General features: G+C 40.9%; 1 protein-coding gene across 1 annotated transcript in view; it reads right to left on the bottom strand.

The window, feature by feature from the left end:
• The window catches only part of LOC149462891 (uncharacterized), a 49,919-nt gene extending 31,590 nt beyond the window's left edge, over positions 1–18,329 (bottom strand). The window contains exons 1-3 of the mRNA XM_089676221.1: positions 17,902–18,329; positions 980–1,099; positions 567–686 (exon numbers count right to left, since the gene is read on the bottom strand). Of these exons, the coding sequence (XP_089532347.1) occupies positions 567–686; positions 980–1,099; positions 17,902–18,127 (466 nt within the window). The 5' untranslated portion in view covers positions 18,128–18,329. The remainder of the gene's footprint in view (positions 1–566; positions 687–979; positions 1,100–17,901) is intronic.
• Positions 18,330–18,555: the final 226 nt, after the last annotated feature.

The following is an 18,555-nucleotide window of genomic DNA, read 5'->3' as shown; positions in this document are numbered from 1 at the left end:
AGTGATGTGCACAACATCCTCGGCTGTCCCGGGTCTCTGCCTCCTCATGGGGTGAAACAGCCTCGGCTGTCCCGGGTCTCTGCCTCCCATTGGCTCCCCCTGCTGTCAATCACACCCAGTCAGCCAATTAGAAGAGAGAGAGGGGCAGGGTCAAATCACAGCTCCGTGTGAATGGACAAACGGAGCAGCAGGTGCCCTCATAGCAAGCTGCTTGCTATGGGGGCACCCGACAGGAAGGAGGAGCCAGGAGAGCCTTCGTTGGACCTGAGAAGAGGAAAATCCAGGCTGCTCTGTGCAAAACCACTACACATAGCAGGCAAGTAGAGACATGTTTGTTATTTTACCAAAAGAAAAAAAATTAACCCTTAGCAACGTTTTAACTTTTAGATACACTGAGATTTGTGTGCAGCTAGCACTTATGGAGGGAGATTGCAGATATTGCTTATTACTTTTTTTCACAAATGAAAAACTATATTATGACTTTATGAACATTAAATAGAATGTAAGCTTAGCTGGCAATTTTAAAATTTAATATTATAGACAATTAATCTGTATTATTCACTTACAGTTTCCTTCAAGAAGAAAATTCACAAGAGACAAGGAAGACATCTGTTGGACCTCCAGGTCAGCCGACTGTAGCAAAGGCTGATATGGCTCCAAGAACTCTGCAGGCAGCAGTGTATTCACTAATGTGATAGACATAGAAATGAGATTTAACATCACCTTATGTAAAGAGTGTTTAGCATACAATGCTTTTTATGTGTTTTAGAGCAAGTATCTATCAGAAACTACATACATTCTAAGTAATATAATATCAGCACATTGAACTAAACTAACTCATCCTACTTGTACAACATCAAAATATCTTAATACTGTATTTAACATTTGGAAAAATTGTTAAAGAGTATATAAAAAATACTAGATAAGTTTTGTGACATTGATAATTTACAAAATTATAGTAAAGTATCCAGGCACTTACTATGCTGGCTCAAATGCAAATAGTAAAGGGCAGCGGAATGTTGTAGGTCAGAATTTTCTGAAAAAGCCAAGATCATCAAAGCATCCAGGGTTTCTTTTCCTACCGGGGTCTCATTTAAACCTTAAAAAGAAGTACAGGTTGAAAAGACATCATTCACAAATACTGGGATGTATTTACAAAGTATATAAAAGCTTTGAGTTTTAAAATGAACGTACATTTTTTTTCCCACATATAAACATCTGGTACTGGATTACAGCAAACAGGTGGGAAGAGTGCATTTTGTTCTCCATGGATTCAAAAATCTGGTCTACTGCAACAGCAAGATCCTGGGTTGGGCAGATGGAGCTAAATGAGTCAGCTAAATCATTCAGATAGCAAAACTACCCCACCTCCTATCTTGTATACAAGGGAGTGTGCCATTTAGATTCTTTAGGCCTCCTTCACATGGTCACTTAGCCACATACACTGGATTCCAGTGGCAAGAATCAGTGGATTCTTGCAGCTGGAATGACTGTTGAGGCTGAAATGACAGGTTCGTGTATATAGCAGCAGCCGCTCAGCCTGTACAAAGTATTGACAGGCTGACAGCAGCCATTGCCGTTTTCCTAAAGCCACACACTAATCAGTTACCTACGACTAGGGATGATGCTGAAGCCTGGACGGAGTCATGTGTGTCCAGGCTTGGACACCTATCCCTCACACAGCAGTTTAGCTGCATGCACTGGAATCTGGTGTATGTTACTAAAAGGCTGTGTGAAGGAGATCTAAGTCTGAAGGAGCAACAACTGCGACAACTGCAGGGCTAGTGCTGGGCTTTCTTATTGGACAACACAGCATTCAATATAAAACATTGAAACATGGAAAAATCCTATACTAAATGTTTGGATGTAAAGACAAACTTTAACAACAAAACCTGGCAAAGACTGTAAAAGCTGAACACATTCGGACACACAGTGAGTGTCACAGACCAACAAAATGTAATCCCCTCCAACCACTACTACAAACGGTCATCTCCTTCCAAAATCTCAAACTTGGTCTGGTACATAGGCGGATGTGTCTCCATTCAAAAAATATTGAATGCCCATGGGACTTTATAAACTATGTAAAAAAAAATGTTATTTTAAAAAATCCACCAATAAAAACTCTTTGTACAAAAGCATATGAAGTGTTCCACAGATTCTCAAAATTAATTCCATAAACTTGCAAAATAAATGAATGGACAAAATGCATTACAAATCTCAATGCATTTTGTGAATCCATTACATCAGCAGTGGATGTTTCTGACAGGTTATCTGTAAAATGAACAAATTACAGTTCTATAGTAATAATACAAGGACAGCCAGGTGTAATTGTTCACTAGAGCCCACAATGAAGCAACTAAAGCCTACAGAAAAAAAAACAAAAAAACAGCATTAAACATATATATATATATATATATATTTTTATTATTTTTTTTTTTTAAATACAACAAAATGTATACAGTAACATAACACTAGGTGAATCAACAAGATTGTCTAAGTGCCATAAAAATGAAAAAGGTGTGTATAGTTTACAGTAGATCTTATGAGATAATAATATAAGATAAGATAATAATATAGACGATTATACTACTGGTACAAACAAAAGTTAGCCAAGATAAGTCAAATTTTACTATAAAAGGTGTATGCTGCCACCTAAGCAGCTATAGGATAGTTCTCTAGTGAACAATTACACTTGTCTGTTCTTCTGTGGTCTTGCTGGACCATGTGGGCCCACTTCACACAGCTCCCAGGATAGACGCCCCTTAACAGTTATCATCCAAAATGTTTGGGGGTTTTTAATTTCTTTTGAAGTGGATCTCTAAGTGTATAACTTTTACAACCGACCATGAGAGTGGAATTTTCTACTTCGGGCAGATGAATTTATGATTGTAGCATTACTATAGAACTCTAATTTGTTCATTTTCATTTAATAGCTACCCTGTCAGTAGCACCTACTCCTGATGAAGTGAATTACATGTTCACAAAATGCATTGAGATTTGTGATGCACTTTGTTCATCTATTCAATTTGCAACTTTTACTGACATTAATTTTTGAGAATCTGAGAAAATATGTAAAAAAAATATGAATATCAACTATGTTAAATAGACTGACAATGGTAAATCAGTTTTCTCTATAGGTCTAACACTTCATATGCTTTTGTGTATGAGAAAAAGAATGTGTATATTTGAAATAAAATCAATCATTCACATAGTTTGCTTTCCCTGTCATCTCCTTCCAAACCACTCCTACAGGGTTTGTCAAACAACATTGAATATAACCAGGTGTTGCAATGCTATGTATAAATCGCACATTCTGATGTTTGGGTGTGTTGTTTATACTACATGCACACACTCATCGGACACTATTACATACACCTTTGCTAATGCCAAGAAAATCCCCCCACCATTACACCACCACCAGCCTGAACCATTGATACAAGGCAGGATGGATCCATGCTCTCACTGTTTACCCTAAATTCTGACCCTACCATCTGAATGTCGCAGAAACCAGTCTGCCCATTCTCCTCGGACATCAACAAGGCATTTTTGTTCACACAACTACAGTTCACTGGATATTTTCTCTTTTTCTGACCATTCTCTGTAAACCCTAGAAATGTTTGTTCGTGAAAATCCCCGTAGATCAGCAGTTTTTGAAATACTCAGACCAACCTGTCTGGCACAAAACAACCATGCCACATTCAAAGTCACTTAAATCCCCTTTCTTCCCCATTCTAATGCTCGGTTTGAACTTCAGCAAGTCGACTTCACCACGTCCACATGGTTAAATGCATTGAGCTGTTGCTATGTGATTGGCTGATTAGCAATTTGTGTTACCAAGCAATTGAACAGGTGTACCTAATAAAAAGGCCGGTGAGTGTAGTTAGCCTGTGTTTATGTTTACAAATAACGGACAGAAATATTTTGATTATATTTTCACATTTTGTTAATCAGAGGTATAGATTTTTTTTTCTAAATCAAGTGATTTTTATTAAGGTATTTCTGCATGTCATACAACAAAACAACAAGCAAGAAACACAACTGTGACATGGAGCAACAATATGTCAGCACCGGCAGACGCCAAGCCAAACATCATATGAACAGTCCAATCAACGAAAAAAAAAAAAAAAAAAATACAATAACTGAGGTTATAGGCCATGTAAACCAAAAAACAGATCGAGTTAAGGATATTAAATATAGAGGATCAGTATCGATAAAGCTTAGGACAATGCCAGAGCATATGAATAAGTGTGCCACTATCTAAGTGACATCTAGAACACAACGAAGAGTCTAATCTTCCCCACTAGTAAAGCTTTTGTGGGGTGTAATGCACTCTATGAATTATTAACAGTTGAGTCAGGCGTTGTGATTGAGATAGAGAAACCTGTGAGAGGGACTTCAAAGCCTGAACCCATTCCTCTTCCTCTATTAATTCCAAAACCCGCCGCCACTGTGCTAAACTCTGCACCTGGGAGCGAGCCAAAATAGACAACTGCAAAGAGGAGTACAGATCTCCTATGAGACCTCTTTTTGGGCAAGACGTGGACACCACCATAGTCAATGGTATGGAAGGGTTATATTTAAATAGGACTGTAGCGGCATGACAATGCAATGCGTGGCATAACTGCAGATATTGAAAAAATACTTTGAGGAATATGATAGCTCTCCACCAACTCACTAAAGGGTAAAAGCAAATCCCGATCATACAATTGGTGGAGAAATCGAAGGCCAGACCTTTTCCAAACATCAAAACCCTCAAATTCTGCCACTTCCGACAATTGGGGGTTATTCCAAATAGGCATATATTAAGTGTACCCTCATGCATGGGTAAAGTTCGGACATAGTCCCATACTTTATGAATTAAATTAAAAGTAGGGAAAGAATGCTTTTGATAAAAACAATGAGAAACTAACAGTTGTACCAGTGGAACATTAATAAACAGAGATTATAATACACTGAAGTGGGTCAGAGATATCCAGCTTATTCCAGCCGTACCAGTGTTGCATCTGTGACACTATAAAATATAATCTGGCATTAGGAACAGCCAGGCCTCCCCCATCCTTGGGCAGCTGTAATGTGGAGAGCTGTATTCTGGAATGCCTATGTTTCCAAATAAGGTCCCTAAAAAGGGAGTCAATTTTGTGGAAAAAGATCTGCGGAAGCCATACTAGAAAATTATGCAAGATATAGAGGAACTGATGCATCCAAACCATCTTAACTAAATTAGCTCTACCAATGACCGGTAAGGCAATTTACACCACGTTCCGCCCATCTGTTTTAATCTATGTAGTAAAGGTGTCAAGTTATGTTCCACATAATTAGATACCTGAGGTGTGACCAAAACTCCCACATATTTGAAGGAGGACACCACCGATATCTGCTGAACAATTGGTGGCAGATCCAACAGCAAAAGGACTGACTTGTCCCAATTAATTGTAAACCCTGAGAACGAATATGTATTTATAAGACTTATTACTTCAAATAATGAGGAGGAGGTATCCCCCAAAAACAATAAAGTGTCATCAGCATATAATGCTATTTTGTCCTCTCCTGTAGACCATTTAAATCCTATGATATGAGAGGACTGACGGATTGCTGCCGCTAAGGGCTCTAAGGCCAACGCAAAAAGGAGGGATGATAAGAGGCATCCCTGTCTTGTACCTCTGTATAGTGGAAAGGAGTCTGAAACATGCCCATTAATTTGTACCTTAGGTGTCAGAGCTACATAGAGAAGCTGGATCCATCTTAAAAATTTAGGCCCAAACTGCGGCAGACAATGCCACAGGATACTCCATTCTATACCATCGAATGCTTTAGCTGCATCGAGCAACAATACAGCTCTGTTACCGGTGTTACTAGTTAGGATTTGCAAGTTCAAAAACAATTGTCTAATATTAATAGACGTTGCCCTGGTTGGGATAAAGCCTGACTGGTCTGGATGAACTATCTTTGAGATAACATTCGATAAACGGACGGCCAACATTTTAGCCAGAAGCTTAACATCCGAATTAAGCAATGATATCGGACAATAAGAATCTGGAATGCTGGGGTCCTTGCCTGGCTTGGGTATTACAATGACAGATTCATTCATAGACAGAGGCAAGGTCCCAATTTCAAAAGAATTATTAAATACCTCCAAAAGTTTAGATAACAGGAAATCTTCATAGGTTTTATACAGCTCACTAGGAAGGCCATCAAGCCCTGGGGCCCTATTAGACATACCAGCAGCTGCAAGTTGCAACTCCTCCAAAGTCAATGGCATTTCCAGTGCTTCTCTCTCCCTGAGTCAGAGGCAATTTAATAGAAGTAAGAAATGACAATAAGTCTTCCTCACAGTAGGATACCTTAGTACTGTAGAGGGACCTAAAAAACTCACAAAAGACTAAAGAGATCTCCAGAGTGGCAGTTACCACAATATCCGAAGGCCTCCGCAGCTCAGAAATGCAAGTTCGAGGATTCTGTGCCCTCACTATAGTAGCCAACAAATGACCCCTCCTCAAAGAATGGGTGCTAGAGACAAAAAAAACGCTTCTGTTCTGCCTTCTTGAGGGAAATAGAGGCATAATTCTGCTGCAATTGTTCCCAGTTGTGTAGGTTAACTATCGTGGGGTCAGAGAGATATCTGGTCTCAGCCCGTAGAACTTGAGTATTTAGGTCATGTTCTCATTGCATAGAATGCTGCTTGATACCAGCAATCTGTGCTATAAGGACACCTCTTAAATAAGTTTCAATGAATCCCAATATGTTGAGGACACAGTCAATTTGTTAGCAACACTATATTCCTGAAGATCAATCAGTATACCTCCCAGAGGGGGAAGAAGAGTTGACCAATAAGCATTCACCAATATGAGCATTCACCCAAAGCCTAGCTGGATATAGCATGCAGTAACTGAGATCAAATTGGGGCAGCCTTCTCTTGACATCAGAATATTTTGCACATTGGCGCTGAACTTCTGCCGAGAAATCAGGAAAGAAGAAAATCCACAAGCCATCCTCAGAAATGGACCCCCTTCTACCTTGCTTTCTGTAGAATGATGTCATGGTCTTGATAGTTAAGCATCCGCAAGAAAAAAGTTATAGGAGGGGCTCCTGCCGGTGGTGGCCTAGCCGGAATCCTATGTGCCCGCTCCACAGCGAATGAAGGAGTAAAACTTTTCACTCCAAATGTAGCTTGGAGTCAGGTTTACACAAAGTCCACCGGATTCTTACCCTCCAACCATTCAGGGAGACCCACAATTCTGACATTATTCCGGCATAAGAGATTTTCCAAATTCTCCAAATGGAAGTCATGGCTAGCTAACTTCTGAGTAGAAGACTTAGTAGATTGTAGCATGGGGTGAACAGAGTCCTCCAGCACACTAATTCTTTAAAATTACATGAATCATGTCTGATTAAAGAGATCTTCCCGCAGGCCCCCAAAACCCTGGGTTAAGGTAGTAAGAGAGCAATTGCCGACATAATATCTTTCAATGTCGGTTCAGCATCGCTGACAGGGATGGAGTCAGGGTCCATATCAGGGTTACTCACTGCGCCCGCAGGGGAAGGCCACGTGGCTGCGTATTCCTACCAGGCCAGGGAATTAGAGGCCGAGGAAGGAACAATCTCCGCCGGGGGTGCCGATGCACTGGGGCCACCAGCCTCCTTAGCTGATGTCCGGGCAGAGCGCTTAAGGCGGGCGGTGGTATCACGCAGCTTCTCCTTAACAGAGTGATGTGGTCCGGCACTATCTTGAGCAGAGCGGTTGGCCACCCCCTCCTCTCTGTTCTTCTTCGTCATGTATCCAGGGTAGGAATGACTAGCCCTAAGCGTTCCAGGTGAGTAATCAAGCCCGATAAGTCCCGATGTAGAAGGAGAAAGTCAGGATGGGAATGAAGAACTCTAGCCCACACGTCTGCTCACTTCGCTGTCCAAGCCACGCCCCAGATTTTTTTTTTCATGGGAAACTTTAATGGTGTTTGGTTAATTTTATTTATATTCAGTTTTATACAGTATTATCTTTATTATTTGTAAAAAAAAAAAAAATTAAATCTTTATGTCCAGTTTCTGCAGACATTCTGCTAGATTTTTGAAATTAAATAACTCTTTATGTACCAGTAAGATTGTTAATTTCCAATCCAAATTTTCTAGGGTGCCAGATTTAAGGTGATACTTCTAGGTACAGAAAATACTTTGTATTATGTATGACTGTTGAACTTTCAGATGTAAAAATAGAAACAGGAAAGCATCATTTGTTTGAAAACAAGTACAAAAATGCAGGTGTCCAGATGGAGGTTTTTGATGACTTCTATTTATGATGGCACTTTCAGGAACAAAAGAAAAAATGTTTATTGAAAAAGTGAAAAGACTTAACCTTGCAAAAAAACCCATGACAAAAACGTTAAAGGGTAAAAACCCTGTTTTTTGTTCATATTTATGAAGAACGTAAATTTTTTTTTTATATAGATAACATGACATGCAGGACTAAGATTCCATGGGGATCTGCTATTTTTCAGAAGCTAATCAAAGATTCTGATGCCCAAGATACATGCAGAGGTCAGCAATGTCACAGGAAAAGTACAGACAAACCAGGGTAACACTTAAAAAAAAAAAAAAAAAAAAAAAAAAAAAAAAAAAAAACACACACACATCACACACGTTCAAGAATCACGATAAAAGCATGTGCAGCTAAATTATATATGGTATATAAAACATTTTAGTTCAAAAGGTAATAGACAAACCAATGGAGGCCAGCACATACACTAATGAACTATCACTATTGTTGGTATCTTAGACGAACAGGAGAATGTGACTCCTAAACATGACTACTAAAGGAGGACACAAAACTCACAAATCTGCAGGCCAATAATTGTGCAACCTTTCAACATGCAATAATAGTTCAGTCATAAAGCAGGACGATTAAATCCTCCAGTATAATTGGTCATATAAAAATCCAGTACGATGCCAAAAAAGAGCTTACTTGGGCAAAAGTTTGATCGAATAATCAAGAGTGCCCAAATTTTAGAGATGAGAAGGTCAGTTTCCATGTCAAGCAACAGAACAGAATGATGTCCTTCACAGTAAGAATAATTAACATTACAGTCTTGTAGAGGAATTTGTTACCAGCATATGAAAAAAGTACAAAATTGTCAAACCAGCACAACTGACACCTGCTGATGTGGGCAAACTGTGCATACCTTAATAGCTTGTACTCCAGTCTTTATCTTTCTATGGAAAGCTGTGAAGCTACTGAGAAATACACTAATATATTATCAAGATTGCACAGTATCAACATGATGAGGCTGATTAACAAATTAGAATTGTAACTTTGAAAGTCACAACCAAAGTGAATGTTCACTTAGCTTATTGAATGTGACCCCCCCCCCTTCATTCCTCTGGTTGCTTTTGCTATAATAATCATGTCATCAATTGTAACATTACACTACAATATATAACAAAAAAAAAAGATGTGTACTAAAGAGGAACTTCGCTCCTGATAGGGTTAGTTCACACCAAATGCACACATTGTGTGATTCCTCAGACCATTCATTTGAATGGGCTGCAAAATGCCTTGGACTATGAAAAAAAAAAAAAAAAAAAAAAAAAAAAAAAAAAAAAGGGAGTAGTGCACCAACTACTTTTTCAAAACACTGCACCAAACCACATGGTGCTGCAGTACTGTGCAAATGTTTGGGGTGCCATGAACACTTCACTAGCACCTGCATGCAGACCACTAGGACAGCACATTTACTTGTGGTGTGGGAAACACGCACAGAACACGCCTTTCCTGAACCACGTCGCAAACACAGCACATTTGCAAGCACCAAATCGTATGGTACCGCAGTACCATGTGGTTTGGTAAAGTGTGTTTTGAAAGGTAGTTTACTTTTTCCCCACTTTCCAATGAGTAAGCTATTGAAATAAACCATACTGGGACATGTGCACTCCGGTGTGAACTGGCCTTTAACAAACAGGTGCTCATCAGCCCCAAAGTCTAGTGCTGTCTTCATCAAAGCAGATTCTTCCTCATATTGGAAGTGGGAGTTGACTGACTTCCTGATGTCTCACAGCTGGCCCCCCACTTCACATGCACAAGATTGCATGGAGACTGGTCCAACTCACCCTGGGACAAGTAACAAGGGAAGGTCCAGGCCAAGCTGAGGCGATTCTAGCCAAGGTGAGAATTGCAGAACTGGGAGAGGGTACCTGTCACACAAAAGGTACCTGCTCCCAGAAAAAAAACAAAACACTAGGAGGAGGAAGAGGAGCAGTACTTTCACTTTTAAAGGGAGGTCTGCTTTGAATTTCTTTTGGAAACATTTCACATACACAAAAATACAACAATCAACAATTTGCACAATAACGGTAATGGACACAATATATTGGTCAGTGACAGGCACAGAGGGATTGATTGGACTGCTATAGGCGTTCTAGGGGTTTGTGCACACCACGATACATGTTACAAAGCACATTACTGCAACACACATGAATGCACTGTAGATTTACAATTAACTTTTCATGGAAAAGCATATCTACAGCATACTGCAAAACAAATGGTTAGCACTTCCGCCTGGCAGTACTAGGGTCATTGGTTCGAATCCCAACCATGGCACCACCTGCCTGGAGTTTGCATGTTCTCCCTGTGCCTGCGTGGTTTTCCTCCAGGTACTCTGCTTTCCTCCCACACTCCAAAGACATGTTGGTAGGTGAATTAGATCCTGTCTAAATTGGCCCTAGCACATGAATGTGAGTTAGGGACCTTAGATTGTACGCCCCTTGAGGGTTAGGGACTGATATGAAAGTACAATATATATATGTAAAGCACTGCGTAAATTGACAGCTCTATACAAGTACCTGTAATAAATAATAAAATATGCATTATAGTGCAACACACAGATGCATGTGCTGTGTGAATGGTGTTGCAAAAAAAAATTGTGCTACATCTGTCTTTTTCTAATCATAATAGGCTAACGCACCTTAGGGAAGTTGCAACTTGGACCTTACACACTGATGAGGACTGTCCCAGCCCCCATGTCAGAGTGCTGTGAGCCGGGGGGGGGGGGGGGGGTAATCACCAAGCCCCAGCACAGTCATGTGGGAGAACTGGTGTGAGCCACAAGTGGAAAGTATCTTTTCCTTGCAGGTCATTAAAGTATATGTGCAGCCAAAACCTGTTAGAGAGATTCACCCTCTCTAAAAGCTGATTTATTATTTTATTTCCTAGATTGTAAGCTCCAAGGAGCAGGGCCCTCCTATCCCTCTTGTATTGAACTGTATTGTTGCTGTATTGTCTCCCGTTATATTGTAAAGCGCTGAGCAAACTGTTGGCGCTATATAAATTCTGTATAATAATAATAATATTTATTTCAGGTACTTATATAGCACCGTCAATTTACGCAGTGCTTTACATGTATATAGTGCACTCACATCAGTCCCTAACCCTCAAGGGGTGTACAATCTAAGGTCCCTAACTCACACTCATATACTAGGGCCAATTTAGACAGGATCCAATTAATCTACCAGCATGTCTTTGGAGTGTGGGAGGAAACCTGAGTACCCGGAGGAAACCCACGCAGGCACAGGGAGAACATGCAAACCCCATGCAGGAGGTGCCATGGCTGGGATTCGAACCAACAACCCTAGTACTGCCAGGTGGAAGTGCTAACCATTTAGCCACTGTGCTACCCATATTTACACCTTAAAAAAAGTGTATAAGCAAGTTCATGAGATGCGATTTGCCACACGACAATCACGGCAAAATCACACCATGTTTTAGGCATCGTTGAAAATAATGGCACCTGAACTTGAGTTTTGTAATCACAGCGATTCTGCCAGGATCCCAAAACCCCCAGGTGTGAATGGAGCTGCCCTGGTTCACACATATGCGATTCTGGATGCCTCTTCAAACTCACAGATTCACATGACAGGCTAGATATTATGTGTTCCTATTGAGGTGGTTCACATATATGCGATCCACACGCATTGTGCTTTGAGTGTCATTATGAAAAGGATCCTGTGCGAGTTTGTTGCGATGCGTTCCAGACTCACAAGTGATAGATTTGAGTTCAGAGATAAGTGTTCACATAGGATTGCTATTGACAAAAGTTTGTGCATTGAAGTCAATGAGACGTGATTTTTGCATTGAAGTTAATGGGAGTCAGTGTGTGAACCCAGGCACCAGGATGCAATTTCTAGTCATGGAAACCTGGGATTTGTCTGCCATTGCACACAGCAGGTAAGTATAACAACTTTTTTTATTTTATGGAAAAAAATTAGCCTTTATACACACTTTAAATATTTATTCTGCATGTCAGAAAAGGGCAGAGGTTGAATTTGCATTTTAGATGCAAGGTCTGCTTTAATATTAATTTGGCACTCAAAGACATCTGTATGAGTCTTGTTGAAAATAATCACACACATCTTTTCTTGAGAGGGAACTCCATGCAAAAGCAAGTCTATATATCCAGAAGGGCAGCCGTTTCTATGATCAGTTAAGGATTACTATGTAGAGCAAGCAAACATTCACTTGGCAACCAAAATACAGTCAGTTATCCTAGCATACAATATTATGAATCCTAACAAGGATATGTGACTGATCAAACACAAAAAGAAATGAGATGCGAAAGCCTAACAATTTACACAATGTGCATTTAGATGGATGTGGGGAGGGAGTTTTATTACTATTGATTTGTGAAGTTTGTGTCCATCTGGCTCAGAATTGATTTCAAGCATCAGGGAACATCATCTCCTAAACACAATGTAAAGCCAGTTTACAAGGCATGTATGCCTCGTTATGTTTGCAAAAATGGCCGTGGTAGCTTCTAATTCTGGATCATCTCAATAAAAAGCCAGCCATCTTAATGTGAACTACGGTACTGCATGTAAATTATAGGAGAATGGTAGGAGTATAACAATGTGCATTAAAAAAATAAATAATACGGCACACACACAGAACCTTTTTATATAAATATATCAGCATCCATAGAAAACAGATGTTTAATCTAACGAAGATGCTGCTGCAAAATTACATTTGTCAAAGGGTCAGCCACTTCCTACAAGTCTATGCAATATGCTGATCTAGCAGATGTTTATCGTCTATAGCTCTCATCCTCCATTCTACAATGAAAACAAAATGCAAGGATGTACAAAAGGAGTGATTTTTTTTTTTTTTTAATTCCTACCTGCAAAAGACGTATGCTCCTGGCAAACAAAGATTTTTATTGCAAGGTTAATATTATTGCTTTTATCTATTTTGCTTTAAAAATAAAATGTTTTTATGCTCATATCTGTCCCACAGTTTCGGTAATGATCTGGAGAAATTATCTTCAGTAAGCAGGCAACTTTAAACTTAATACATATTTTTATATAAAGTGAAAAGAGGTTATGGCTAACAAATGAAAAACAGATCTGTTGGTCAACAAAAGTCACTCTACACTGTAAAGGACCTGTGCGACATTGGAAAAAAAAAAAAAAAAAAAAGGGAATGGATGAGCTGTGAGCACACAGGCAATTTTCAGACGTACAATTGTGAGACAAAGGGTCCATTCGCACAGGTGATTACACACGTTGCAGATTCCTGCAGCTGGAATTGACAGATGTGTATGAAATGCTAGGGCCACTGAGCCTGTACAATGCAAAGATAGGCTGTCGGCCACCACAGCTTTTCCTGACTGTTCGCAAAGCTAGCGATTACCTGCGGTGCATTGTGTGGGCTCAGCGGCCAGTTATTTGCACACATTTGTCAATTCCAAGTGCATGAATCAGCATTCTCAGCACTGGAAATTGCAGCTTCCCCAAAAGGACCCTTAAAATGAAAACAATTAATTGTCTCCACGGAAACACGAGGGGCAATGGCAGCGAGTTCATGTGTGATGCTGGTGGCGTGATCAGTCTATCGATCATAGGACAGTAGCACATTCTCTAAATCAGACATTAAGATCAACTGCAACTATTTTTTTAGCTTATTGATTTTGATGGAAGGACACAAGTAATCGAAAGTTGTAATGTAATCAAGCAATTTCATTAAATTTTCTTTGAGCGGAGGGTTTTTTTTTTGTTTATTTAGTACCTAGCAGAGCACAAAGAAAACCTTGAAAATGTTCTGTTGTTACAACTGAAACCTAAAATAAAGCTGCCCCTGTAAAGGGATACTTGGATAGACACTCGCCTCTCCCAATGACAATGCCGCTGATCTGTACTCTAAAGAAGAGAAGTCGCCTGCTAAAAACTCTGCAGAAAATACAGCTTCCTAGAGTGTTGATTTCCTGTTTTCAGTGGTTCCCACTGCCAGCCAACATGTCATTACAGGATGAGAATGATGTACAGGTCAGCACATTAAACCATTAAATTATGTGTCAGACCACTAATTTGAAACTTCCTGAAGTGCCAATTTCTGAAAATTCTGCATTTTCTATTAACAGCGGAAGAAATTAGCAACATGGTCAGCAGAAGAGGTACATTGTAGATATCCAAGTTCTTCTTTGCAGGACCACTTTAAAATCTGACTGCTATAAAACGTAGGCAGACATTTGTATAGATTGTGGGCCACATTTTCCTGGTAAACAGATAAAATATTGCTAAATGGCAGAAAAATCTTTATCAAGATACTGAATTAAAAAATAGCAGCATGAAAGCAGAGTTCTAGTTAGTTCTAGTTCATAGCATAGTTATGGGGAAATAACCTTGCAGTTAGCTCTCCACACATCAAAAGGGTAACTCCACTCTCATGGAAAAAAAATAGCAAATAAATATAAAAGAAAAAAGTATACACAGTTGCTACACAAGTCATATTTTAATTAAATGTTATTAAAATGTTTCTTTCCTTTTCCATCTGCAGCTCATTTTTGGTGAGATACTCCCAAAGGGATACAGACCCTGCCACTTTCCTCAGAACTTTAGTGCAGCAGCTGATTGTTTGTGTCCTTATGCAGAGTGAATGTGTATGGGAGTGATTTCATCATTAACAAACAGCCATTTCTTCAGAACAACAAAAGGCAGGAATCTGCAACACAGTTTGTTGAAATCTCTGCCATGTATAGAATTACCCAGAAATTGGAGTTACTCATTCAATGCTTCTTTTTGCCTAGGGTACCAGTAAACAACCAAATGTCCATACTTTATCCTTTACTCACACAAGCTCCTCCTTCCACGTGACCTGACGTACACAGCTTTTTCTTTTCCGCGCTTCAGTCAGTGGTCACAGGTGTGAAGTCATCATGTACAACACAGGACCATCAGTCCTGCACTGTACGGGCTTGTTCACTTTGCAAGGGAACTTTTCCCAGAGCTTAGGGAATGTGGTGAAATTTTACCCAAAGAATACCCAATCACATGCAAGGAAAACTACACTAACAACATTTTTGCTTGCACATGATTGGATGATGGAAATAAGCATAGTTTAAACTCATTCAGTACACTTTAGGAAAATTGCCTTGCATAGCTAACAGTCAGTTTGCTTTTGGTAAGTCAACCCCCCATGTCTGCTGAGCTGCATTGTGCGGTATAAATCAATGCAGGCTCAAGACAATTATTTTCTACAGTAGGTTTCCTATTCCCACTATAAGTACATTATGATGTACCGGAAAAAAAAAAAGTGCAGCATATAGTCCACATTGCCCCTACACAACACACACCAGCACGTATGCACTATAGAGTGTAGGCTGATGTGAATGGGTATAGTGAGGAAGCGGAGAACCTGCCACAAACTGAAGCAGTGGACAGAAGAAGTTAGAGGTCAAATTCATACTTAATTGTTCCATGAACAGGCTTAGAGGTGTGCCATGTTTGTGTGTATTTCTTCGCTACACGCACAGGGCAGCTCACGTTTTAAGCGGTTTATAATCACATACTTTTGCTGTGTTGAACACTTTTTTTTTTGGGGGGGGGGGGGGGGTGAGAGTGGGTACCTGGTTTTGACAGGTACCTGCTCGCCTGCTTCTGCTCAAAATCGCCTAGTCGATCTGAATGAAAGTTCAGCCCCCATCTTTGCCCACAGCCTTCTGGGATACGACCATTCACAAAGCACAGCATGGCATACGCATGCAGTGTGAAGCCACAAGATGTCACAGCTGGCTTCCTTTAGTAAACATGGTGGTGCTGGTGACAGGAAGACTGGGGAAATACTTGCCTGGGTGAGGAAAGCACTGGATCCCTGGACAGGTAAGGCCCCGTTCACACTTAAGCGTTATGAAGCTTGTAGCTCAAAGCTCAGAAACTTTCAACAAGCAAAAACCTATTGTTTTCAATAGACCATGTTCACATCTTAGGGTTCTGTCACTTGTAGCAAAAACTTGTTGCTCAGAAAAGTACACAAGCTACTTTTCAGGCAGAGTTGAGCCTTTTTGTCCTCATAGACTTCAATAGAAACGAATGAAAAGCGCAACATGAGCATCTTCAAGCATTTTGTTGTGCATTTTCTGCTCAAACAGCAGCTCTCTGCCCATTTTTCAGCAGAACTCCAAACACTTAGCTTAATTCCTGAAAGAAGCCTAACAAAAGCTGCAAAACCTTGTAATTCTGCTCCAAAACAAATGCTCAAAAAGGGGATACTTAGGCCTCATTCACAGTATGGTGTTTTGAAGCTCAGACAGAATCTCCGCCATTATGCCCAATTTCAAAACGCTTTGCTAAAATAATATCGCACAGGTGCCATAATTAGGCGCAGTTCTGCCACGATTGCCGCGCGATAAATCGTGCTGCAATCACAGCAAAGTGCGTCACCCAACAGAAGTTCCTGAACTTCTTTTGGGTAAAACACTTTGTGCAATGCAGTTTGCCATGACAATTACACATTTTTTTAGGTGCCATTTAAATGAAAGGCACTTGAACACATTGTTGCGCAATTTATTTTAACAAAGCGTTTTGAAATTCGCACCGGTTTCTGTGTGACTTCCACCACGCGTCATGATTGCACCCCGCTCATGGGAACTGCTGCGGGTGTGGATGTTAACACCTAAAAACCAGTGTGAAAAACGCGGTGCGATGCGCACAATCAGATCGTAAGGGTGTGAATACCCATGTGACCCGATTCTGGTGCAAACCAAAAAAAAAAAAAAAGAGGATCGTACACTATTTTGGAGTGGATGTGGTGCGATCTGAGCCATTCAAAACGTATGGTTCAAATTGCACCGCACAGAAATGTGTGATTTGCACAGGAATGTGGTGCGGTACCTGTGTGAATCACGAGCAATGTGCCACACGGCATCACTGTGAACCCAGCTAAACGTCAGCAACTACAGTATTTGTAGCTGCTATTCATTTTTGGGGGGTGAGACCGGAGGTCCTCTTTAACAACAAACTGCCAAATGTTTACCTGTGATTGTTTGTGGGTGTTTTTTCTGTTGACAGCTCTACGTGATCGCATTTGGGGCCAATTGTGGCATTTTTTTGCACTTATTGTTTATTTTTATGTAGTAAATACAAAAATATGTAAATAGAATTGAAAAAAAATAAATAAAATACACAATGAATTGCCAAGCGCGGCAGGAGTTTTTCACGCAAGTTCATGGAAAGGCCTCAAAGCTGGCTGATGGGAGCAGGGAATAAACGCAAGGAAAAAAAAATATTTTTATTTCCCCTAATACAAATAATCCAATTAACCCTTGCAGTACAGGGGAGCTTCACTACAAAGCAGTCCAGCTGTACTCCCCCCTGTGTACAGTCCCCAGCAGCTGGTGAGGTGACAGTTTGCAGTGTATTGTGTCCATTCTATTGATAGAAGACAGGAAGTGAGTTCACAGCTGAAGAAACACGTGTAGGCCAAGAACAACACAATCACAACAGCATCCCTCCCCCCCCCTCCAGGATGCATTTCCTATAGAGTTCGGTCCCAGCTATAGGGCGCCTTCCTGGGCTGCCCCCACCACACACAGCTACCTCCAATGGTGCTGGAGGGAAGGTGACCTACAGTCCACAGTGATCAGCACTGACCTGTCTCCATGTGATTGAGGAACTCCTGGGCTGCCTGCTTCTCATGGCTCTGCAGCACAGGCTGGTACAGCTCCCTGACTGAGGAGCCCTTGCGGTTGAGGCAGCAGCATTCTCGGAGCATAGCCAGGCACTCCTTAATGTGCTCCACTATCCTGGACGAGAGCCTCCTCACAAAGTTCACAAAGTCCTGGAAGAGCTGAGCGCACCTCTCACATAGACGACCCATGGTGTCGGTTCCCTGGGAGCCGAGGAGCCTGCCTACCTCGCACCGACCTCTTCTAGTACAGAGAACGCCTCACAGAGCCATAGCATCCGCCCGCGCCTGACTGGGCATCTCCTTACAGAGAGCTCCTTGCTGTGGAAGAGGCAGACAAAGAAATGAAGTCACCCAGTCTCTCTGCAGGACGGCTGCACAACAGTGAGGTAATGCTCGAGCCTGCCCCCGACACCCTGCCTCATGCCTATTGGCCGGGAGGGGAGCAAGGCTTGACTGTAGAACTGGCTGTTCCAGTTCTGTGAGGGGAGAGCTTTGCGTCCAATGAGAACACAGCATTGCTATTCTATTATCCCTCAATAGGGGAGGCAGGCACAGGGCTGCACAGATGTTCTGCTGTGTTCTGTCATCTAAGGCTGGAGGAAAAAAACAAAACATGA

The sequence above is a fragment of the Staurois parvus genome, unplaced genomic scaffold (genome assembly GCF_062004578.1).
Source record: "Staurois parvus isolate SC_StPar_1 unplaced genomic scaffold, SC_StPar_1.0 ptg000165l, whole genome shotgun sequence".
NCBI classification, from domain to species: Eukaryota; Metazoa; Chordata; class Amphibia; order Anura; family Ranidae; genus Staurois; species Staurois parvus.
Note: the sequence above shows the minus strand (reverse complement) of the source record. Positions and strands in the feature narration are given on the sequence as shown.